General features: G+C 41.8%; 1 protein-coding gene across 1 annotated transcript; it reads left to right on the forward strand.

Annotated features, from left to right (window-relative positions):
* The first annotated feature begins 7,423 nt into the window (after nt 1-7,423).
* On the forward strand, nt 7,424-11,123 carry GDF2 (growth differentiation factor 2). The gene is made up of 2 exons (XM_075548815.1): nt 7,424-7,769; nt 10,180-11,123. Exons 1-2 carry the CDS (start codon nt 7,424-7,426, stop codon nt 11,121-11,123), a joined length of 1,290 nt encoding a protein of 429 aa, XP_075404930.1.
* Nucleotides 11,124-19,582: the final 8,459 nt, after the last annotated feature.

Raw genomic sequence — 19,582 nt, forward strand, 5'->3', positions numbered from 1 at the left:
ACAGCATAATATCTTTGAATGAGACAATTCTTTCAGATAACTGAAGACAATTCATGGTAAGGTGCTTTTTTGTGATCTGACAGCAGACAGAACTCCCCCAAACTGAAAGAATGATGTCCCAGTCTTAAAGGATGGATCTAGATAGCATACTACAGCATCCACTACAGTTATCTAAAGTAGTGAATAAAGAGTTTGGAAAATTGTAAGGTTCTTTGGATTACAGGACACAGGATGTGTGGCAGTGAAAGCTAGAAAGAGCCTGTAAGTAGACATCTGGGTCAGTTGCTGACAGCATGAATGCCAGCCAGGACAAGAATATAAAGCCCTGTCCTTCACTGCAAAGAGCGCATCAAAGGTTTTAGGGAGATTATTTGGAGAGACTGTGCAGTCCTGAAAAGAGTCCCAACTTGCAAAATATCCACTTTGGTTACCCCTCCCACAAATTTTTCCTAACTATTTTGCTCTAGCCAAATTACACACACCATTTCCACCCACCCCCAAAATGGCTCCCTTCAAATTGTTCCCCACAGTGCTGCATTCGTGTCAGTTCTAAATAGTTCTACTGTCCAGCATTAACGAGAAGTAATACCAGTTCCCATGTTTTCTCAGAGAGCACTGTGTTTAATCAAACCAGAGCCCATGCTGACTCATAACTGGCCAAGACAATGTCTTAGAATCCTGGATTATTCACATATCAAAAGTATCTTAACAAAGCAGAAATGAGTGGTCACACCACCTTAGGAAGCATGGAGAGAACTGGGTTCTGGCCCAAATGTAATGATACATTCTCTAGCTACAGCTGTTGGGGGAATCAATTTTTTATTCTTTGAATTTTCCCCAAACTTAAGAAAATTAACATGAGCTGAGAAAGAATCAAAAGTTGATAGTTATTACCATATAAAATGTTAACTCCATCGACAGGTTTTGCCAGAGCAAAAATAACATATGTCATTGATTATAATCTGTCATTGATCATAAAGTCCTTAATGCTTTTTATTTTTCACATATTTACTACTCGACTGAGTGGCATGCCAAGCTTTAGAATTCTCATCTCTATCACTTCTGGAAATGCTTCAATCACTTCAAAGCGCACCTCAACTGATAGGAGAGACTCACTCACATTGTTTTTGTTTGTTTTAAGGTAATGAGCTCTGAACATTTATTTTATTTTTCATAGTTGCATCATAACTTATTTAATCATTTTATTAGGGACTCATACAGCTCTTATCACAATCCATATGTATATCCATTGTGTCAAGCACATTTGTACATATGTTGCCGTCATCATTCTCAAAACATTTTCTTTCTACTTGAGCCTTTGATATCAGTTCATTTCCGTCTCACCCTTCCCTCCCTCATGAGCCTTTGATACTTAATTTTTTTCATGTTTTATACTGACAGATATCTCCCATCACCCACTTTTACATTGTCTATCCCCCTGGGAGGGAGGGAATTATATGTCGATCATTGTGATTGGCCCCCTCCCACCTCCACACCTTCCCCTTCCCCTGCTGGGACACCCAGGACAATACTAGGAGCTTTGAACATTTAAATGAGATGTCCTTGAAACTCAATGACAGGTCCCTAATAATAAAGGGGTAATACATGCACAGATACTGATAATAGGGCTTTTGGGTAGAGGTCTCTGACTTTTCAACCAAGTAAACATTCTCTTTCCTTTTTCTTTTCTCTTGTCACTATGCATTAAGAAGTAAGTTTCTCCCATTGACTGATAAATAGCCAGGAGTGAACTTTTCAACCAATCTCTTTGATTCACTTTAAATAGGCTATAACTATTTCTAAGCACACCGAAAATAGTTGAACAATAGTTCATGCAATTTAGGACCAACTCAACCTAAAACTTTACCACTCTCACAACTGCTCCTCATTTTAAAGTTGAAGAAATAAGGTTTAGAGAAGCCAAGTAACTTAAAGCCACAGGTCTCAGTAATGATAAAAATAGAAACAGAGAAACTAGATCCAACTGACTCCAAAGTGTCTCACTTCCAAAAAAATGTTTACTGATGAATATTGAGGTAAGTTAATAGGATAAGGGATTGGAAACCAGATGTGACAGTTTAAGAGAAGTAACGGGGATGATTCAGGTTACAGGGCTAGTTAGAGCCATGCCTGGCTCAGCCACAAGTTAACTGGACAAGATCATCTCACAATTGCTTGGGCATATTTCATTTGGTGTCTATTTGATAAAGGTTTTGGATGAAACCAAATGAGATTCCTTCTCAGAACTGTCAGAATTTTCAGTTTTCCTTTCCTCAGGCAAACCTCATAACTTCTTTTGGCAGAACTTGCTGAGTTGAAGTAAACATTTTAACCCCGACACATGAGCAGAGTGGACTAGAGGACTGAGGACCCCGAAGACAACCACTCGCCTCCTTGAAAAGCTCACTCCTCATCCCGGTAGGTTTGAGACCTCAGTGCTTCTGATTAAACACACGGTAAGCTACTCATAGAACTGAGTAGCTTCAGTAGAAAGCTGTATGAAATCCTACAGTTGAGGACTTCAATCCATGCCCACCCTTATTTTGAGCTGCTGAGTGAGCTATTAAAAGCAAAACACTCAAGCTGGCAAGCACCACGGTGGTCTCATTTCCATGCTACAAAGACTGTTCTGCATGAGCTGAAATTAAAGTGCTTATTTCTTGACTACATTAGCAATGCTGTCCACAGGCCTGCTGGATGCCACCAAGAATGTGACTGGCGGTCATCGGAAATGCTTCTCCATACACATTTTTATCCCGTCATCTTGGCTACATTAAAGAAGGTCATAGTCACAGTGAATACATGTATGCGTTGTGATAAGAGCTGTATGGGCCCCCAATAAAATGATTTAAAATAATCATAAGATAAAACTAAAGTTAAAACTTTTAAAAAGGGCGCGCGTAGGGAGAAAAGGTCAGAGTATGCCAGTGTTCAAGAAGTTAAAATGCCTAGCTCCAACAATGAAACGAAGCACGAGCTATTAGCTTTCCAGTGCTGACACCTTCATTCTTTCCCATCCACATCAGAGAATCTGTACCCTTCGGTTTTAGTGCCAACTGCAGTCGACCCCCAGTGCTTATGTGAATAGAGCAAGAGTGAGTTAAGGAAAGCAAGAAGACTTTAATACACATAGATCCCAGTTTGTCTCGCCCTCCCACCGCCTTACTATTCTTTTTTCAGACCTCATTTGTGTGTGGCTCCAGCAGAGACAAAGCTACTAATGAACAGGGGTGACCCCCCAGCTGCTTTGGGTCAGAGGCATTTTGCGTATGTAAGGATCTATCTTCTCGCTTTACTTGTTCAATCTGTATGCTGAGAAAATCATCAGAGAAAATGGATTATCTGAAGAAGAAATCAGTGCCAGTGTTGGAGAACGGCTAATGAACAAACTGAGATATTCACATAGCAAAGCTTTGCTTGTTGAAAGTGAAGAGCACTTGAAGAACTTGTAGCTAAAGATGAGAGATTTCGGACTTTGGTATAAATTACAACTGAATGTAAAGAATAAAATCCTTACAGCTGGACCAATAGATAACATCATGATAAGTGGAGAAAATGTTGAAGTTGTCAAGGACTTTGTCCTACTTGGATCCACAATCAATGCTCATGGAAGTATGCATCGTATTGGGTAAATCTGCTACATAAGACCCCTTTAGAGCATTGAAACGTAAGGCTGGGGCTTCGAGGACTAAAGTGCACCTGGCTCAAGCCACGGTATATTTGCTTGTCTCATATGCATATTGTGGGGTACCAGCCCCTACAACTGAATAGGTTCGGGTGGGGGATGGTTGTGTAACTGAGGGGTAAATTAAAGAGACATCAGACAAGATAAAGCATACAAGGGCTCACCTCTCAGTCATGATTTCAGGAGCCAGGTCTGTGCAGAGAGAAAGAATATATTTCCCAAAGAGGCTTATATACTCTAGGGACATGCAAGCCCCACTAATTACAGGTAACCACATATGTAACAAAGCTGGCTATACCCTAACCCTAAAGGTCCTTGAGTACGTTGGAGGACTAACCTAACAGCAGTGCCTGGAACAGGTGTTGAGGAATGACTGTCTTCAGAGCCTAGAGCGCAACAGCACATGTCTGCTCCGATAGCTGTAGCTGCCGGCTAGAGAGCAATCAGCCATGTGCTTGTAAGAGGCAACGTTAAGGCAGCACTACGATGGACGGATATAGTGGGGAACAATATTAATTATGAGATTGGGATTGGGACTGTCTCCAACTCACAAAGGTGAAGGCCTCCCTCCACCCCAGAAATCCAGCCTGCGAGGCTTCTTAATATACAAGAATAAAGAATTCATCCGTACACACTCTCTGTTTCTCACACATATGGGAATTGGATGTGGAGTATGAAAGATCAAAGAATTGATGTATTTAAATAGCGGTGCTAGGAAGGAATATTGAAAGTGCCATAGACTATTAAAAGGACAAAACTGTCTTGAAAGAAATAAGGCCAGAATCACCTTAAAGGCAAAGATGGTGAGACTTTCTTGCACATATTTTGGACATGTTGTTAAGAGAGGTCAGTCCCTGGAGAAGGACATCATACTTGGTACAGTAGAGGGGCTGTGTAAAAGAAGGCCCTCAACAAGATGGTTTGATACAGTGGCTGCAACAATTCCTGTGTTCTAGCGGAGGACCAATTGTGAGGATGGCTGAGGAATGGGCAGTGCTTCATTCGGTTGTACACAGGATCACTGTGGGTAGGAATGGACTAGAAGGCACCTAACAACAAGAGCAATAACAGAGAGAAAGAAAGAATGTCTTCAAACCCATGTTCTTCCTGAAGGCTCAGAAAAACTGTAGAGTCTACATTTCAAAGGATCATTTGCATTTTTATGAACTTTCTGTTCTTTTTACTCCGTAACTTCTAGTTTTGTGAGCTAAAATAATTATTTTTCTTGGAGTGTTCACAATGCAATAATTGGAAAAAATGTAGGTAAAAACTTTGGTTTCTGTAAAGCACAACCTATTTGTAATTTTTGTTTTGTTTTTTAAATCATGCAGTGCCCAATTAGAGGCCCTCATATCTAGCACCTTTAAACCTGTAAGAGAAAGAAAACAAAGAAAACTGTAGAGAAGCATTTAATTTATTTTGAAAATTTGCTTCCCTCATTGTAAACTTCGCATAAATATCTGTGGGATGGTTTTCAAAAACTGCTTTCTTGGAGGTGATATGATGAAGGCACAGCCTTGAGCTTGATAAATCTGTCTTTATACTTGTAAATGATTCAGAGCACTTTTCAGTGCTCCTTTTTCCTGCTCCCACCCACTTCCAGAGCCCCACTTCTCTGTGTGGCCCAGAAAGTTCATAATTTGAGATAGGAGGAGGAGAGCAGTGATTAAGAATTTCTGTGACTCAATCATGCCAGCCCCTTCCTAGAGCTCGGTCTCAGGAGTAGGAGAGTTTCTTTCCTGCCTTGCAGGACTGGAGCCTAGAGAGAGTGTTGCTTTATCCTATGGTTTCTCCTTAGCCTGTTTCCTGCTTAAATGAACTCAGACCTCAGGGAAGGCCCATCCTTTCCCTCCCCAATGGAATTATATCACTGAGCTGACTCATTGCCAAGCACACTTCCTGCTCCCTCTCCATTCAGTATTTCTGAAGATGTTCCATTTCCATTCTTCCTGGCAGTGTCTTTAAAGGATGGAAACAGCAAGTTCTGTCCAGATCTTGCGATGCTGGGATTCCTAGATTCTCCACCTGCACCCCCCTGCCCCCGACCATCACTGCTATTGTTAGCTGCCATTGAGTCAGTTTCAACTCATAGTAAGTTTGTGTAAAATTAAACTTTACCAGGTCCTATGTCATTCTCACAATTGTCAGCTTGTTTGAGTCTGCCATTATGGCCATCTTGCTGAATGTCTCCCTAAATCTCACTGACCCTCGGATTCACCAAACATGATGACCACATTTAGTGATCGAGTCAGCCTGATGACATAGACAAAGCAAACATGGCCAACCGTGTTCTCTTGTGATCCACAAGGTTTTCACAAACAGATTCTTAAAAGTAAATTTCTTCCCAAACTCTCTTAGCAGTGCACAAGTAGACAAACTGACAGATGGATGATAACTAGCGATAGGAACAAAGCTGGGTGCTTTCATGAGGTCTCTGACTACAAGTCCACCTGGCAAAGTCCCTTGGGAACCTTCAGTGCATTGCCACCTCCCCTAAGGAGCCCTGCCCCTGTATCATGAACTAGTGCAATGCCAAAGGCTCCCTAGAGTAAACCACCAAACACCCCCAGTGTTCTGCTCAATCCTACCCTGGCAAAAGTACAATAATTAAAATGGGCTATGAGTTAGGATGCTCTCGCTCTCAAGACGACACCATCCTGGGCCATGTGATCCCTACTAGAGCCGTGCTTTTTAGCCTCCTCAGGCCAGAGCGCCCGCCAGACCCTCTAGAACGAGACCTTCTCTAAGGCATGCATCAACCTCAGAGTTTGAAGTCGTCCTGAACTCATCTCTTCCCATCCCCCTCCATCTACCCAGAATGCCCACTTCTCCACGGGGTCCACACCACTGGCATCACAAGCCCTCTGGGATAAGCACTAGCAGTCCACAGAGAGTTTGTGAGGCATATACAGAACAGACTGGGTAAGTACAGGCTACCTCCTACAGCTCTGAGCTTATCCAAACTCAGAGACTAAGGCATGGTAACCAGATACACCATGTAACCTGTGGTGGAGTCCTGCATTCCTTGTGCCAACTGCCATGATATTAGGAATATCGTCTTTTTAAAGTTAGTATACCAATCTTCTGAAATCAGCATTATGATTCCCAATGTTCAGAAGGGGAATGAGGGTCCAAAGAGACTACCTGCCTTGCTGAAAGTCAAACTTAGGTGAGCGAATGAGGGAGTGGATTCCACAGGAGCAGGCTTCTCCCTCTTTCCATGCAGTCTTTCCTGGTTTACTTGGGGTTTTCTGGGTCTTAAATGCTATGGTTTCTATACTAGGAAGGAGTTTTGATATTATTTGTTTTCTGAATTCTTTGTTTCCATGACCCAGGAGATGGAGCATATATCATCCCTGTCTCAAGATTCTTATGAACTGAGCTGGCAAGGAAATGAGCACAAATCCTAATTGGGAGCAATGACCCCATGGAGAATGTGGATGCTTGTAATGCTGCACTTCCCACCAGGCCTGTATGCTTGTCAGCTGTTTATGGAGCCTTCATTAGTGGAGAGCTCCATTAGATAAGGGCTCAAGCACGGCATGGGGGCCAGATAAGTCCTGGAGGACACTTGGACTCAAGGCAGCAAGAGGCTGGGGTAAGTGGGTCCAGCTGCCTCCAGAGCACTGCAGCTGTAAAAGATGTGGAGCTACTCCCACAGTGCTCTTGCCTACTCCAACTAACCCACCACTGGCCACCAGTCTGCGATTTTTAGCCTGGTGAGCGTGTCTTCCGAAGATGGACCCTGGGGCTTTGTGGGTAGTTTTGCCCATGTTCTCCCTCTTGGTTTGTTCTGTACAAGCAAAACCACTGGAGACCTGGGGGCATGTGTCTGCTGGAGGCAATGCTCACAGCCTGCTAAGGGAGGCTCGAAGAAACCAGGACAGGGGCACTTTCGACCTGAAGATGCTGCTGGAGAATATGAAGGTGGGCTTCCTGCGCAGCCTCAACCTGAGCAACGTTCCTTCCCCAAACAAAAGCAGAGTGCAGCCACCACAGTATATGATCGACTTATACCACAGGTACATCACTGACAAGTCGTCCACCCCAGCCTCCAACATCGTGCGGAGCTTCAGTGTGGAAGGTAGTGTCAGCTCGCTTTGGGGTGTCCTTGGGAGGGACTCATGGGTCCGTAGTGGCACTACCCAATAGGGTGGCCACTAGCCACACAAGGTTATTTAGGTTCAAATTTAAGGTAATTAAAATTAAATAGAGTTAACAATGTAGTTCCTTCATTGCACGAGCTCAATGTGTGGGTTGTGCCTACTGTGTGGGAATAGTATAGATTAAAAAACATTGCATCTCTGCAGCGAGTTCTATGGGTCTATGTGGCTCTCCTGCGGTCTCCTTCCTGCGGCTCAGTGTCACAAATAACACAGTAAGTGCCCAGGAAATGCCAGCTCCCTGTCTTTTGTTGTTTCCCTTCTCTTCTATCTACCACCTCCTACTTCCTCCTTTCCCTTTGTCCCTCTTCCCTTCCTTTACTTCTCTCTGCTTCCCATTTTTTCTCTCCCCTTCCTTCCCACCCTTTCCTTTCTTGTTCCATTCCTCCTTAGAAATAGATATTTATTTAACCCTGAACTTACTGGTATGTTTTCAAACTTTGGAAGCTTCTCTAACAAAATGGTTTTAACACTTTCACCTTCAGATAAAATCCTTTCAGAGTAAAACTTTGGAGAACTTGAATATTTTCTAAGTCCTCCATTTGGTGGACTAGCGGATGCAAAGTAAGCAGCTCTACATTCATTACTCACGCCAGCCTTACAAAAGTGGGGTAAAATGATTTTCTGGAGGAGAGCTCCAAGGCTCATAGATACTGAAAGAACTTGCCCAAGATCAGATAGTATGTAAGTAGCTGGATTCTGACCCAGGCTCACCAAGGGTCAGCAAGGGCTCTTGTTTTGCCAAGTTTCCCTCTAAGTCACCAGAGGCTCGCCCTTCCTGTACTTACTACCTGGGTGCCATGGCAGTAGTTACTGAGTTTTAAGTTAATATTCAGCCTTCAGATCGTGGGCTCCCTCTAATGGAGACTGTCATCAGGATGCAGACCCAGTTGAGATGGGTTTTGCAATTTTTCAGAAAAAGAAAATCCCCCCGATGATGTTGCTAGAACAGAGTGGCTGAGCTTTTGACGAGGTCTAAATCCTCCAACCCCATAATTCAATTAGGTTTGCTTTTCCTTTTGGGGTCACCTGGTGATACCAGGGCCTCGTGTGCAAATCAGAAAGCACAGGATCAGAACCCAGCAGTCTGAGCCAACATTCTTGTGCTTTCTGATTTTCACATGTGGCCCTGCTACCACTAGGTGACTCCACAGAAGCCAAGGTGACTGAAAGAGAAGTGCTTGTTTCCTAGGTGTTGACTGCCACCCCAAAGCCATTTCAAGACATCACTTCAAGTTGTTAATGCATTGTTCATGGACCCCACTTTCAAAAAATAAATAAAAAGGGAAAGGAAAGAAAAAAAAAAAGCATGGCCATCAAGTCAATTCCAACTCATAGCTCATACCAAGCCAATCCTCTGCCAATTCCTATTCATCATGAATAGGGTTTGCTAGGTTTTTTAATCATCACGGGAGCATATAACCTCATCTTTCTCCCACAATGTATCTGATGGGCTTGCACTTTAGTCCAACACTTACCCAGCAACAGCATCTACAGAGAGTTAGGGATACTTAAGTCATTTCCAAGGTCTCATAGGGAACAGAATCAGGATTGATCCTACAGTTGAGCAGATACTAAAGCATGCCTAGTTTTCAAAGCAGCATAGTTTCCTACCCATGTTGGCATATAGCAGGTACCTGGGAAATGCAATTTCTCCATGGAATGTGCTAATGGCCATGAGTTACCTCAGGAGAAGCAGAAGACAGAGATAAAACAGGGATATTGGTGAAGCTCAGTTATGCCTGCAATGACAAAGGAAGTGAGGAAATCAATGTACTACTTAATTTAATTGATATTAGATCTCTGAAATACTTAACTTTTTCTGAATGCGGTTATTCCAAAGTCCCCTTCCGTGCGTCCCCTTCAAATTCACAATCTCAACATGCTCCTTCTGGAGATGACGGTGCATTTTCCTGTTGGATTTAATTTTGGATTTGTAACTGATGATATTTTTTGCCATTTGCATGGTGTCAGTGAGATGCTCGGGTCCCAATTTTCTCCTTTGTAAGATTGGAGTAATGAATAGATCCTCCCAAGTTTGGTGTGAGAACGAAGCTGAGATGTATTATGGGAAGCTCCATGTGCAACACCTCCACCATAAAGAGTAGGAATTACCAACCCCAAGTTAAGGTATCTCACACTCTGCTTTTCTTTGGAAGACTTGGAATGTGTCTTTCAAAATACTCTTCTATTTTAAGGGCATAAGTAAAACCAATAGAAATTTAATAGACAAAAAGTATTTTTTAAATCATTCTGGGTACTCACTCAACCTTGCTGTCATGACAATGGACCGTTCCAGGAGATAACCACCACTATGTAATTACGTTTCAGATGCTGTCTCTTTAACTACCACAGAAGACTTCCCCTTTCAGAAGCACATCTTGCTCTTCAACATCTCTATACCCAGGCATGAGCTTATCACTAGGGCTGAACTCCAACTCTACATCTCCTGTCAAAAGCACAAGGACACATCTCATGAGCTGAAAGGAAGCCTGGCCATTTATGATGTCCTAGATGGAGCAAATTACTGGGATTGTTCTTCAGGTACCAGGACCTTTCTGGTGTCCCAGAACATTCGAGACGAAGGCTGGGAGACTTTTGAAGTCTCGGGTGCAGTGAGGAGGTGGGTCAGGGCAGACTCTTCCAAGAACAAGAATAAACTGGAGGTGATAGTGGAGAGTCACAGGAAAGGCTGTGACAGCCTGGGTATCAGTGTTCCTCCAGGTTCCCCAAACCTTCCATTCTTTGTTGTCTTCTCTAATGATCGCAGCAATGGGACCAAGGAGACCAGGTTGGAGCTTAGGGAGATGATTGGCCACGAACAGGAGAATGTTCTCAAAAAGTTGTCTAATAGTCTGCTGGATGGAGGTAAAGAAAAGGACAATGAAGAAAGAATGAACATTCACCTGGTCACAGGATCTTCTTTAGCCAGACAGAAAAGGAGCACTGGGGCTGGCAATCACTGTCAGAAGACCTCTTTACGGGTAAACTTTGAGGATATTGGCTGGGACAGTTGGATCATTGCGCCTAAGGAGTATGATGCATATGAGTGTAAAGGTGGTTGTTTCTTCCCCCTTGCTGATGATGTGACCCCAACGAAGCACGCTATTGTGCAGACCTTGGTGCATCTCAAGTTTCCCAGGAAGGTTGGTAAGGCCTGCTGTGTACCTACCAAATTGAGCCCTATCTCAATACTCTACAAGGATGACATGGGGGTCCCGACCCTGAAGTACCACTATGAAGGGATGAGTGTAGCAGAGTGTGGGTGCAGGTAGTGCCTTCTCATGCCACCCAGTGTTCTGGAAGGGTTTTAATTAGTAAAACCCTTGAAGCAAAGTGAGGAGAGGCTGGAGTGGGGAGGGGCTTCCTAATGAGAGTTTCTGTATCCCCCTGCGCAATGATAGGGATGGAGTTAAGCTACGTGTCAGTCTGTAAAATGAAAGGAGAACCACATCTTCAAGGTTGGTTTCCTTCACATGTTCCCCGCCCAAAGCAAACTCCGCTGGTTCTAACTGAAGGGAAAGAAAAGGGCAACTGGATGTGTGGAGTGTGAGGGAAAGAGGAAAGCCTGGAAGGATTATTGCGGTGGAAGAGGAGATGACGAGAAAGAGACAGGGAAAACAATCCAGAATCAGCAGAAAATTGAGCAGAAATGTACCAAAGGAGTATGACAGATAGCTGACATACAGAAATTTGAGAACATTAAAGGGGTTAACGAGGAATGGGTGTGTTCCAGTAATCTCAGGAGGCGAGAGGGAAGGGAATGGATGTGTGCTCTACACAGGTCATTTCACATGTTTCCAATAACCCAGCGAGATTGGCATTATGACCTCCAGTTTATAAATGCAAAGACTAAGATTAAGACAGGTAAAATAGCATCTGGGTTGGACATAATGCCAACTCAAGGATGATGGATTCCAAACCCCAGGAGCTGCTCAAATTCATCATTACAGTTCAGCATGCTACACTGTTGCTATTGCACAGTTGTAAGCAGGAGGGTTGAGGAAAGGCAGGGCTGAGACCCAATTGGAATGCACCAAAATGAATACATTTTATGTTGCTACCAGGGAATATTCAGTGTTTGTGCTGAAACAGTAGCTAAATATTTTTTCTTATTACCCTAGAGTCACTGAAAATAATCCCAAGCACCAATAAAGCATATTGGAGAGAATCCAGGTCCATAGCCCTTTAATACACACTGTACTTTGTGTTTAGAGTAACACTGGCCATTTGGCTTCTATGTCCAGTGGTTACATGAATTCCTCCTAGTCCTATGGGATATTCACTGTCATGGACTCGAAGGGAAGGGAACCATTTATGCTGAGTTATGAACAGTGTACTGCAGCCTATCCAGTATAACAAACTCAACCAGCAAACATAATCTGAGCTTCTTCACTGAAAAGACTCCACAGGGAGATAGGGACTGGATTTGAGATTTGTTGGAATAAGTACATGCAAGGCATCTTGCTCTTACTTTGGTATTTGCATTGTCCCTGATTTTACACCTTGGTCACATGTACTGAAGTGATAAGACATCCAATCATTATGAGTAAGTATTCCTTGGCCTCCAAAGTCCTCCCATTTCTATTGGCTACACTCTGTTCTACCAGCACTTGTTGGATTTCTTGAGTAAGTAATTTCAAAATGTTTGTTCCAGCCCTCCTCTCAGCTTGGACCACAGGGCCAGACTTTGGCCCCATGGACCTAGAGTAAGGCAGTGCTTCCTCTGAGTTTCATCCTCTTCTCTGACTCTTACTGGCACACATGGAATGGAGTGGAGTGAAGAAGATTCTGGATGTGGTGAAGACTGTGTCTCATGATCCTTCTGACTGCTGGCCAGAGCGCAGCCTACAAGAGACTTAGCAAGACCTGCACCATTTCCCATGTGTGTTTGAATATGTACCTTTTTTAATGGCTTGTATTAAATTATTACATTCAGCTAACAAATAATGTTAACACAAAAATGCACCAGAGCATTGCTTTTCCCAGGATCACTGTGGTCTCTTCCAGAATGGTACCAGAAATGGGGTTAGGGATAGAAATGATGTAGCCAATTTTAACTGACAGTCTTCTTTTTTGAATCTCACTTGATACACAAATCTCACTTGTTAACACAACTCTGTAGTTCTCTTTCTTCCTGTGCACTGAGGCATTGTTTCCCCCAGTTAGCTTGTCTGATGAGCTCCCTCAACTCGGCTTTCCTACACGTTCTCTCCCACCTTGTTTCCCTTCATCCTACCCTCCACAATCTCTTCCCCCTGCCCCTGTTCCCCTCCTTCATCTTCTTATGTCAGAAGCCCTGAAATGAACCCAACGTGTAACTGGATACTCACAAATGAAGAAGCAGAGGATTCACTCTGGAAGGGCTTCAAGGGTACAAAGGGCAGAGGTATAACATAGCTCATGTCTGGGTGCTTTCCTGCACAGACAGCACTGAAAGACTTAAAGAGAAGCAAGCAAGGGTTTGTTGTCCTTTTATCTAGAGGGACACTGACCTGAGATGGTTCTAGAATGCACACAGAATTGGCTTCTTGAACTACAACTGTGGCTTAATGCTCTGCTATTGCATTCTTGAGATTCTTGTCTTAAACATAAGACTTCTATTTTTCTCTTGGCATTGAGTTCTGTACATTTTGTATTGGGCAATAAATACATGTGTGATAGGCATCTTGGTATCTCTGGATACCCCATCCTCTGGTGAGATAGGGAATCTGAGTTTTGTTGCAGTTTGTTAGCTCCGGGGGGGGATAAGAGACAGGACTCCTTACTCCCCCAAATAATTAAAGTCACAGAAACCTACACAAGCACTTCTAAGCTATTCTATGAAGTCACTTTGAATCAGAATTGACTTGAATTTGGGGGTTTTGAGAGGAGCGTTTCCTGTTATTACTGGTGCACACTCAGGAAACCTAAGTGTCTCCCAGGTATGAACCGAATGCCTGGAAGATACTTAGCACTAAGAAGAGAGCCTCTGACATTTATAAGGAAGCTTCTTGGGGTCCCTGGGAAAGTCGAAAGTAGCTCAGATTGTCAAGGAAGTGATAGCTACACTCATTCTTTCCCCAACTCCTCCAGGGTCATCATTGACCAGTGTACCCGAGGAGACCAAGCATACAAGAGGGACACAGTCAGCACTGATTATTTCTGTTGGGTTAAGCTGAACAGTACTTTTATTAATTTATTTTTTAGAGTTTATACCTTATTTTCATTTTGTCTTCTAATTGAGAAAGCAAACAGATCTCATATAGACCCTTTACCAAATAATTAAACAGATTCACTGTCATTGAATCGATTATGACTCATGGCAACCTTATAGGACAGGGTAGAACTGTCCCTGTGAATTTTCAAAACTGTAAATCTTTTTATTTCCTTCTTTCAAGAAATTTTATTAGCATCTAATCCAGACAATTTATCATTCCACATTTCAATATATCAAGCAGGATTCTGCAATCATTACCACAATCAGTTTCAACACATTTTCTTCCTTCTTGATATCAGCTCCCCCTTAGCCCTCATCACCCTTATTCCTCCAAGGAACCTTTATTCTAGTTATTACCCTGTATATTCACCCATCCTAAGTCTCAAATACCAAAAAAATAGAAAAATACACAACAAAGAGTCAAAAAGACTCCCCACAATGACAAAATACAAGAGTTAAACCCTAATATTAAAAACAGAAAATATTATAAACCATGTCAAGCATAAAGTGTGTCAAAAGGGAGATCAAATGACAAGGATTTAACCATTGAAGTCGTAATTATTTAAATCTACCATCATCTTTCCAACACTCAATACTCCAATACTCAATACCAGGTTATTCCCATCCCTCAATTGTTGTTGTTAGTCTCTCTGCTTCCTGGATGGTGATCATTTCTCCCTTTGTGGTATTCCAATAAGAGGTATATTACTTCTCTTCATGGTGTCCCACATCATCCTCTGACTTTCTTTAGATTCATTTGATATTTTCTTTGATTGTTTCTCTAGTTTGCTGCAGTTTGTGTGGTTGTCTCAGAGTTTACTGATTCAATTTTCACTTTCTTCCATTTTATTGGTCAGTTCTTGTACTATATTTTTTATTTCCGTTATCTCATTAGTTAGCTTCTGAGTTTCTTTGGGGTATGAGGTTTTTTTGTATCTCAATTTATTCCCTTGTTTTCACGATTGGTCCACAGATCTCTTATATAGTCCTAATCATTCTCTTGTATTCTTTTTTTCTGGTAGTCCCTGGGCTGCTGCTTCTTTTTTTTTTTTTTTAAATCATTATATTGGGGGCTCATACAACACTTATCACAATCCACACATACATCAATTGTCAAGCACATTTGTACATCCATTGCCCTCATCATTCTCAAAATATCTGCTCTCCACTTAAGCCCTTGGTATCAGCTCCTCATTTCCCCCCTCCCATTTCCCCCTCCCTCATGAACCCTTGATAATTTATAAATTATTGTTATTTTTGTCATGTCTTACACTGTCTGATGTCTCCCTTCACCCACTTCTCTGTTGTCTGTCCCCCAGGTAGGAGTTTATATGTAGATTCTTATCATCGGTTTCCCCTTTCTAACCCACCTTCCCTTCACTCTCCGGTATAGCTACTCTCACCCCTGGTCCTGAAGGGACCATCTGTCCTGGATTCCCTGTGTTTCCAGTTCCTATCTGTACCAGTGTATATACTCTGGTCTAGACTAGGGCTTCTTTTTCTGTGTATTTCCATTGGATTTGGGTAATCTTTGCTTGTTGACTTTTTTTAATCTTGATTTTTTTGTGGTTCTTGCTATTGGTTTTTTTTTGGTGCAGCATACTGGTCCAGCTATAGACAGTGTGTAGGATTCTGGGTTGTGTAGTGGGGTTGGGGGGTTGTTTATTGGATTAGAGGGGAAAGATCAGATAGGGGCTGGAAATCATAATGTGTGAAGATATGCAAGAAGTCATAGAGCTTGGTGGATAATATGAATAGAGGATGGGAGCACAAGAGTAGGGTTTATTTGATGGTATTAATCACAGGTGTCCTTCTGATTAAATTTGATAAACTGGAAAGGGATTTCAAGAGGTGTGCTACTACTTGTTAGTTTATATGAAAGTGTGTCTCATTGAGAAAGGGGAAGCAGCACCCTGAATCAATGGCTGGTGGGTAGGTGAAAGTATATCTAGTGATCTACTAGGGTCACATATGGACCTATTATATACAGGGAAAGTGCAACATACTGATTTATGGTGTTTATTTAAAAGGGCCCTTGATTTGACAACCCTCAATGAGTGTTATTGGTGGAAACCACAAGTCCTGTCAAATGCTATTTAATAATATGTGTGAGGAATGTAAGTCCAATAAGACTGATATGCACTTACTTTAGATGAAATAACAAGCACTGCCATCTGGGCCAGCAATATGCATTCTGGAGTCTTAGGAGAAATTATGTGGTCTCTGACTGAGACTGTCCTTGTAGGAATCTCTGGAGAAGACCTGTTTAAGGTAGACACATCAACGAGAAATTCATACATTTTTTTAATCTGTTGAAATACAACACAACTTTTCCCTTGATTTAACAAAGGCTTTAATATTTAATTATTATCATCATTGTTATTAATGATTTTCTTCTCTTTAAATGTGCATCGGTTCCTTCCTAAGGATTGCCTGTTCTGAATCTGAACTCTGTCTTTGTTTTATTAGGCTTCTGAGGGGTCTGACCTGCTTCTTTTAAGACCACTATACTACAGTTCAGGCTACAGCCCTTTCACTTGCTTCTCTGGACATTATAAATCCTTTGAGCAAATTCTATTAATTCTAAAACAAACAAAAAGTTTAAATTAATTTCTATTTCCTTTCATGTCCCACCCCTGCTGAAGCTCAACACAGCTTTTTGGGCCTGGTAGCGAATAAGACTGTGATCCTTTGACTTGAAAAGCACAACCATTATTCACTGGCAGTCATTTCAAGTGGGGCAATAAGTTTAGAAAAAAACACCACCAGGAACTTGACCAGAGTTCTGCAGAGCAGGGAGCCAGCGTCTGCTCTTTACAGATGAGAGCAGGCAGTCAGCATCTGTGACTGCTCTTTGCTCTCCATGGATGAGAGAAGCGGTGGGGAGTGGGGTGCAGCCTACAGAGGATTGGGGACAGAGCCTACTGCAAACAGATTCAGGTAAGGCAGGGATGGGGGTGAGGGTGAGGTTGCCCAAGAAGTCAAAGTATATCACCTCCGAGAATTTTTCATTTTACAAAGAGATTTTGGAGTCCGGGTGGAACCAGGGGTGTTACATAGAACACTCTGAGCAGCCAGGTGCAGAGAGAGCATTTTGCAAGCAGCAGAAAGCTCTTGTACAGAAAGTTAAAGACACAGAGCAGCCAAAAAGTGTGACCCCAAAAATAACATGAGAATTAACCAAAGATGAATGAGACTGCATTTCACGAGGAAGGAGAAACTTTAAGGAGTAGTTATTTGAGCTGATTTTTAAAATAATAAATCATTTTATTGTGGGCTCATACAACTCTTATCACAATCCATACATACATCCATTGTGTCCAGCACATTTGTTGTCATCATCATTTTCAAAACATTTCCTTACTACTTGAACCCTTGGTATCAGCTCCTCATTTTTCCCCTCCTCCTCCCTCCCTCATGAACCTTTGATAATTTATAAATTTATGATTATTTTTTCATGTCTTGCACTGACCAATGTCTCCCTTTACCCACTTATCTGTTGTCTATCTCCATGGGAGGGAGTTATATTTTCCCCCACCTTCCCCTTACCCTCCTGGTATGGCTGGCTACTCTCAATATTGGTCCTGAGGAGTTTATCTGTCCTCAGGAGCTGTGTTTCCAGCGCTTATCTGTATCCATGTACATGCTCTGATCTAGCCAGATTTTTAAGATAGAATTAGGGTCATGATAGGGGGGTGGGGGAAGCATTAAAGAACCAGAGGAAAGCTATATGTTTCCTCGGTGCTATACTGCACCCTGATTGGCCTGTCTCCTCCTCCTCACGACCCTTCTGTAAGGGAATGTTCAATTTCCTACACATTGTCTTTGGGTCGCTACTCTGCACTCCCCCTCATTCACAATGATATGATTTTTTGTTCTGAATCTTTGATGCCTGATACCTGATGGATACCTCATGAACACACAGGCTGTTGTGCTTCTTCCATGTAGGTTTTGTTGCTTCTCAGCTAGATGGTTGCTTGTTTATCTTCAAGCCTTAAGACCCCAGATGCTATATCTTTTGATAGCTGGAAACCATCAGCTTTCTTCACCACATTTGCTTATGCACCCATTTTGAGCTGGTTTTCAACCCTTTCAGTACAATGCAGACAAATAGGAGGGGAGTTCCACTTAAAGTGAGACCATTCAGGTGCTCTCCTGGCCTGCAGGTTAGAGCTTTAATTAGATGCAAACACACACACACATACATATATATTATTTTAAAACCATTAATTCCCTTCCAAAGATGAGAAAATAAAAACCGACAGTTTTCAAGGTTAAAAAACATAAAGTAAAACTACTTTTATGAGCTGAACTTATGTTTTTGGAAGCAAAGACTAATTACCCATTCAAAAACACATTCTGGTTCCCAAACCTTTGGGTGAAACTGATTAAAGTTCTTCAACAAAGACACAGAGCTCAACAGATTATCTATTTGAACAATACTGCAAACAGATAAAACTTTAGAAAGGCAAATGATCTTCAGAGACAACTTGAAAAGGACAGTACAAAAAATTAAACCAGACAAACTGAAAACCAAACCAGAACTTTTTCTGTATAAGCTGTTTAAAATTGTACTTTATTTTTACAATAAAAGAAAAGCACACAAACACACACACAGAAAAGCACAAACACAAAGAAATCTACGTTCTAAGGCTTAAACTTTTGCCAAGAGCCCTGGCAGATTGGATTGACAGTCATTCAGTCTGTCTAAATCCAGATTTGTGGATGAAGCCACTCCATGTTCTTTGAAAAAATACCACACAACAGTTTTAAATTTATAAAACAAAAAAATTTTGGCCCTGATTAAAATTTATTTACATTTAGCCAAGATTTTACCCTGCCAAAGGAAAGCACAAAAATAACAACCAAAAGAAAGGCTATCTGTATGTTTGTCCAGACGTCCAGTCAGTCAGGTCTGTGACTGTGAGACTGACAGCCAGCGACCCAGTCACCAGGAGGGAGAAAAGAAAAAAAGAAGGAATATATATGTATATTCTTTCTTTATATAGGATATATATATATATTCTTTCTTTACTCTCTCACCAGGAGGGAGAAAAGAAAAAAAAGAAAGAATATATACATATTCTTTCTTTATATACAATATATATATATATATATATATTTATATATACTTTCTTCTCTCACCAGGGGGGAGAAAAGAAAAAATATATATGTATTCTTTCTTTTTTTCTTTTCTCCCTCCTGGTGACTGATATATATCTATCTCAGAGTTGCGGAGAAACATAAAGACATTTACATACAGAGAGGAAATAATTAGACAGACTAAGTTACACAGGGAGACAAACAGCCATGGCTAGCCAAACCTGAATACCAGACTTGTTAAGTGACTGTCAGACAAGGTGCCAACCAAACAAGTCACTAAACTTGTTGCCAATTCAACAAACTAATAAACCAATAGCCTATTCAAGACACAAAAACTTATTGCCAGTTCAACAAGATACCAAAACAGTTGCCAATTCAAGGCACCAAACTTATTAAGTGACGGTCTGAAAAGACAGCTCAAGTTATCAGACT

This window comes from Tenrec ecaudatus, chromosome 4, assembly GCF_050624435.1.
Source record: "Tenrec ecaudatus isolate mTenEca1 chromosome 4, mTenEca1.hap1, whole genome shotgun sequence".
Taxonomy (NCBI): Eukaryota; Metazoa; Chordata; class Mammalia; order Afrosoricida; family Tenrecidae; genus Tenrec; species Tenrec ecaudatus.

Coding starts and splice junctions, on each gene's coding strand:
- GDF2 (XM_075548815.1), top strand. CDS start 7,424: ATGGACCCTGGGGCTTTGTGGGTAGTTTTGCCCATGTTCTCCCTCTTG. Junction 7,770..10,179: donor GCGGAGCTTCAGTGTGGAAG/GTAGTGTCAGCT, acceptor ATTACGTTTCAG/ATGCTGTCTCTTTAACTACC.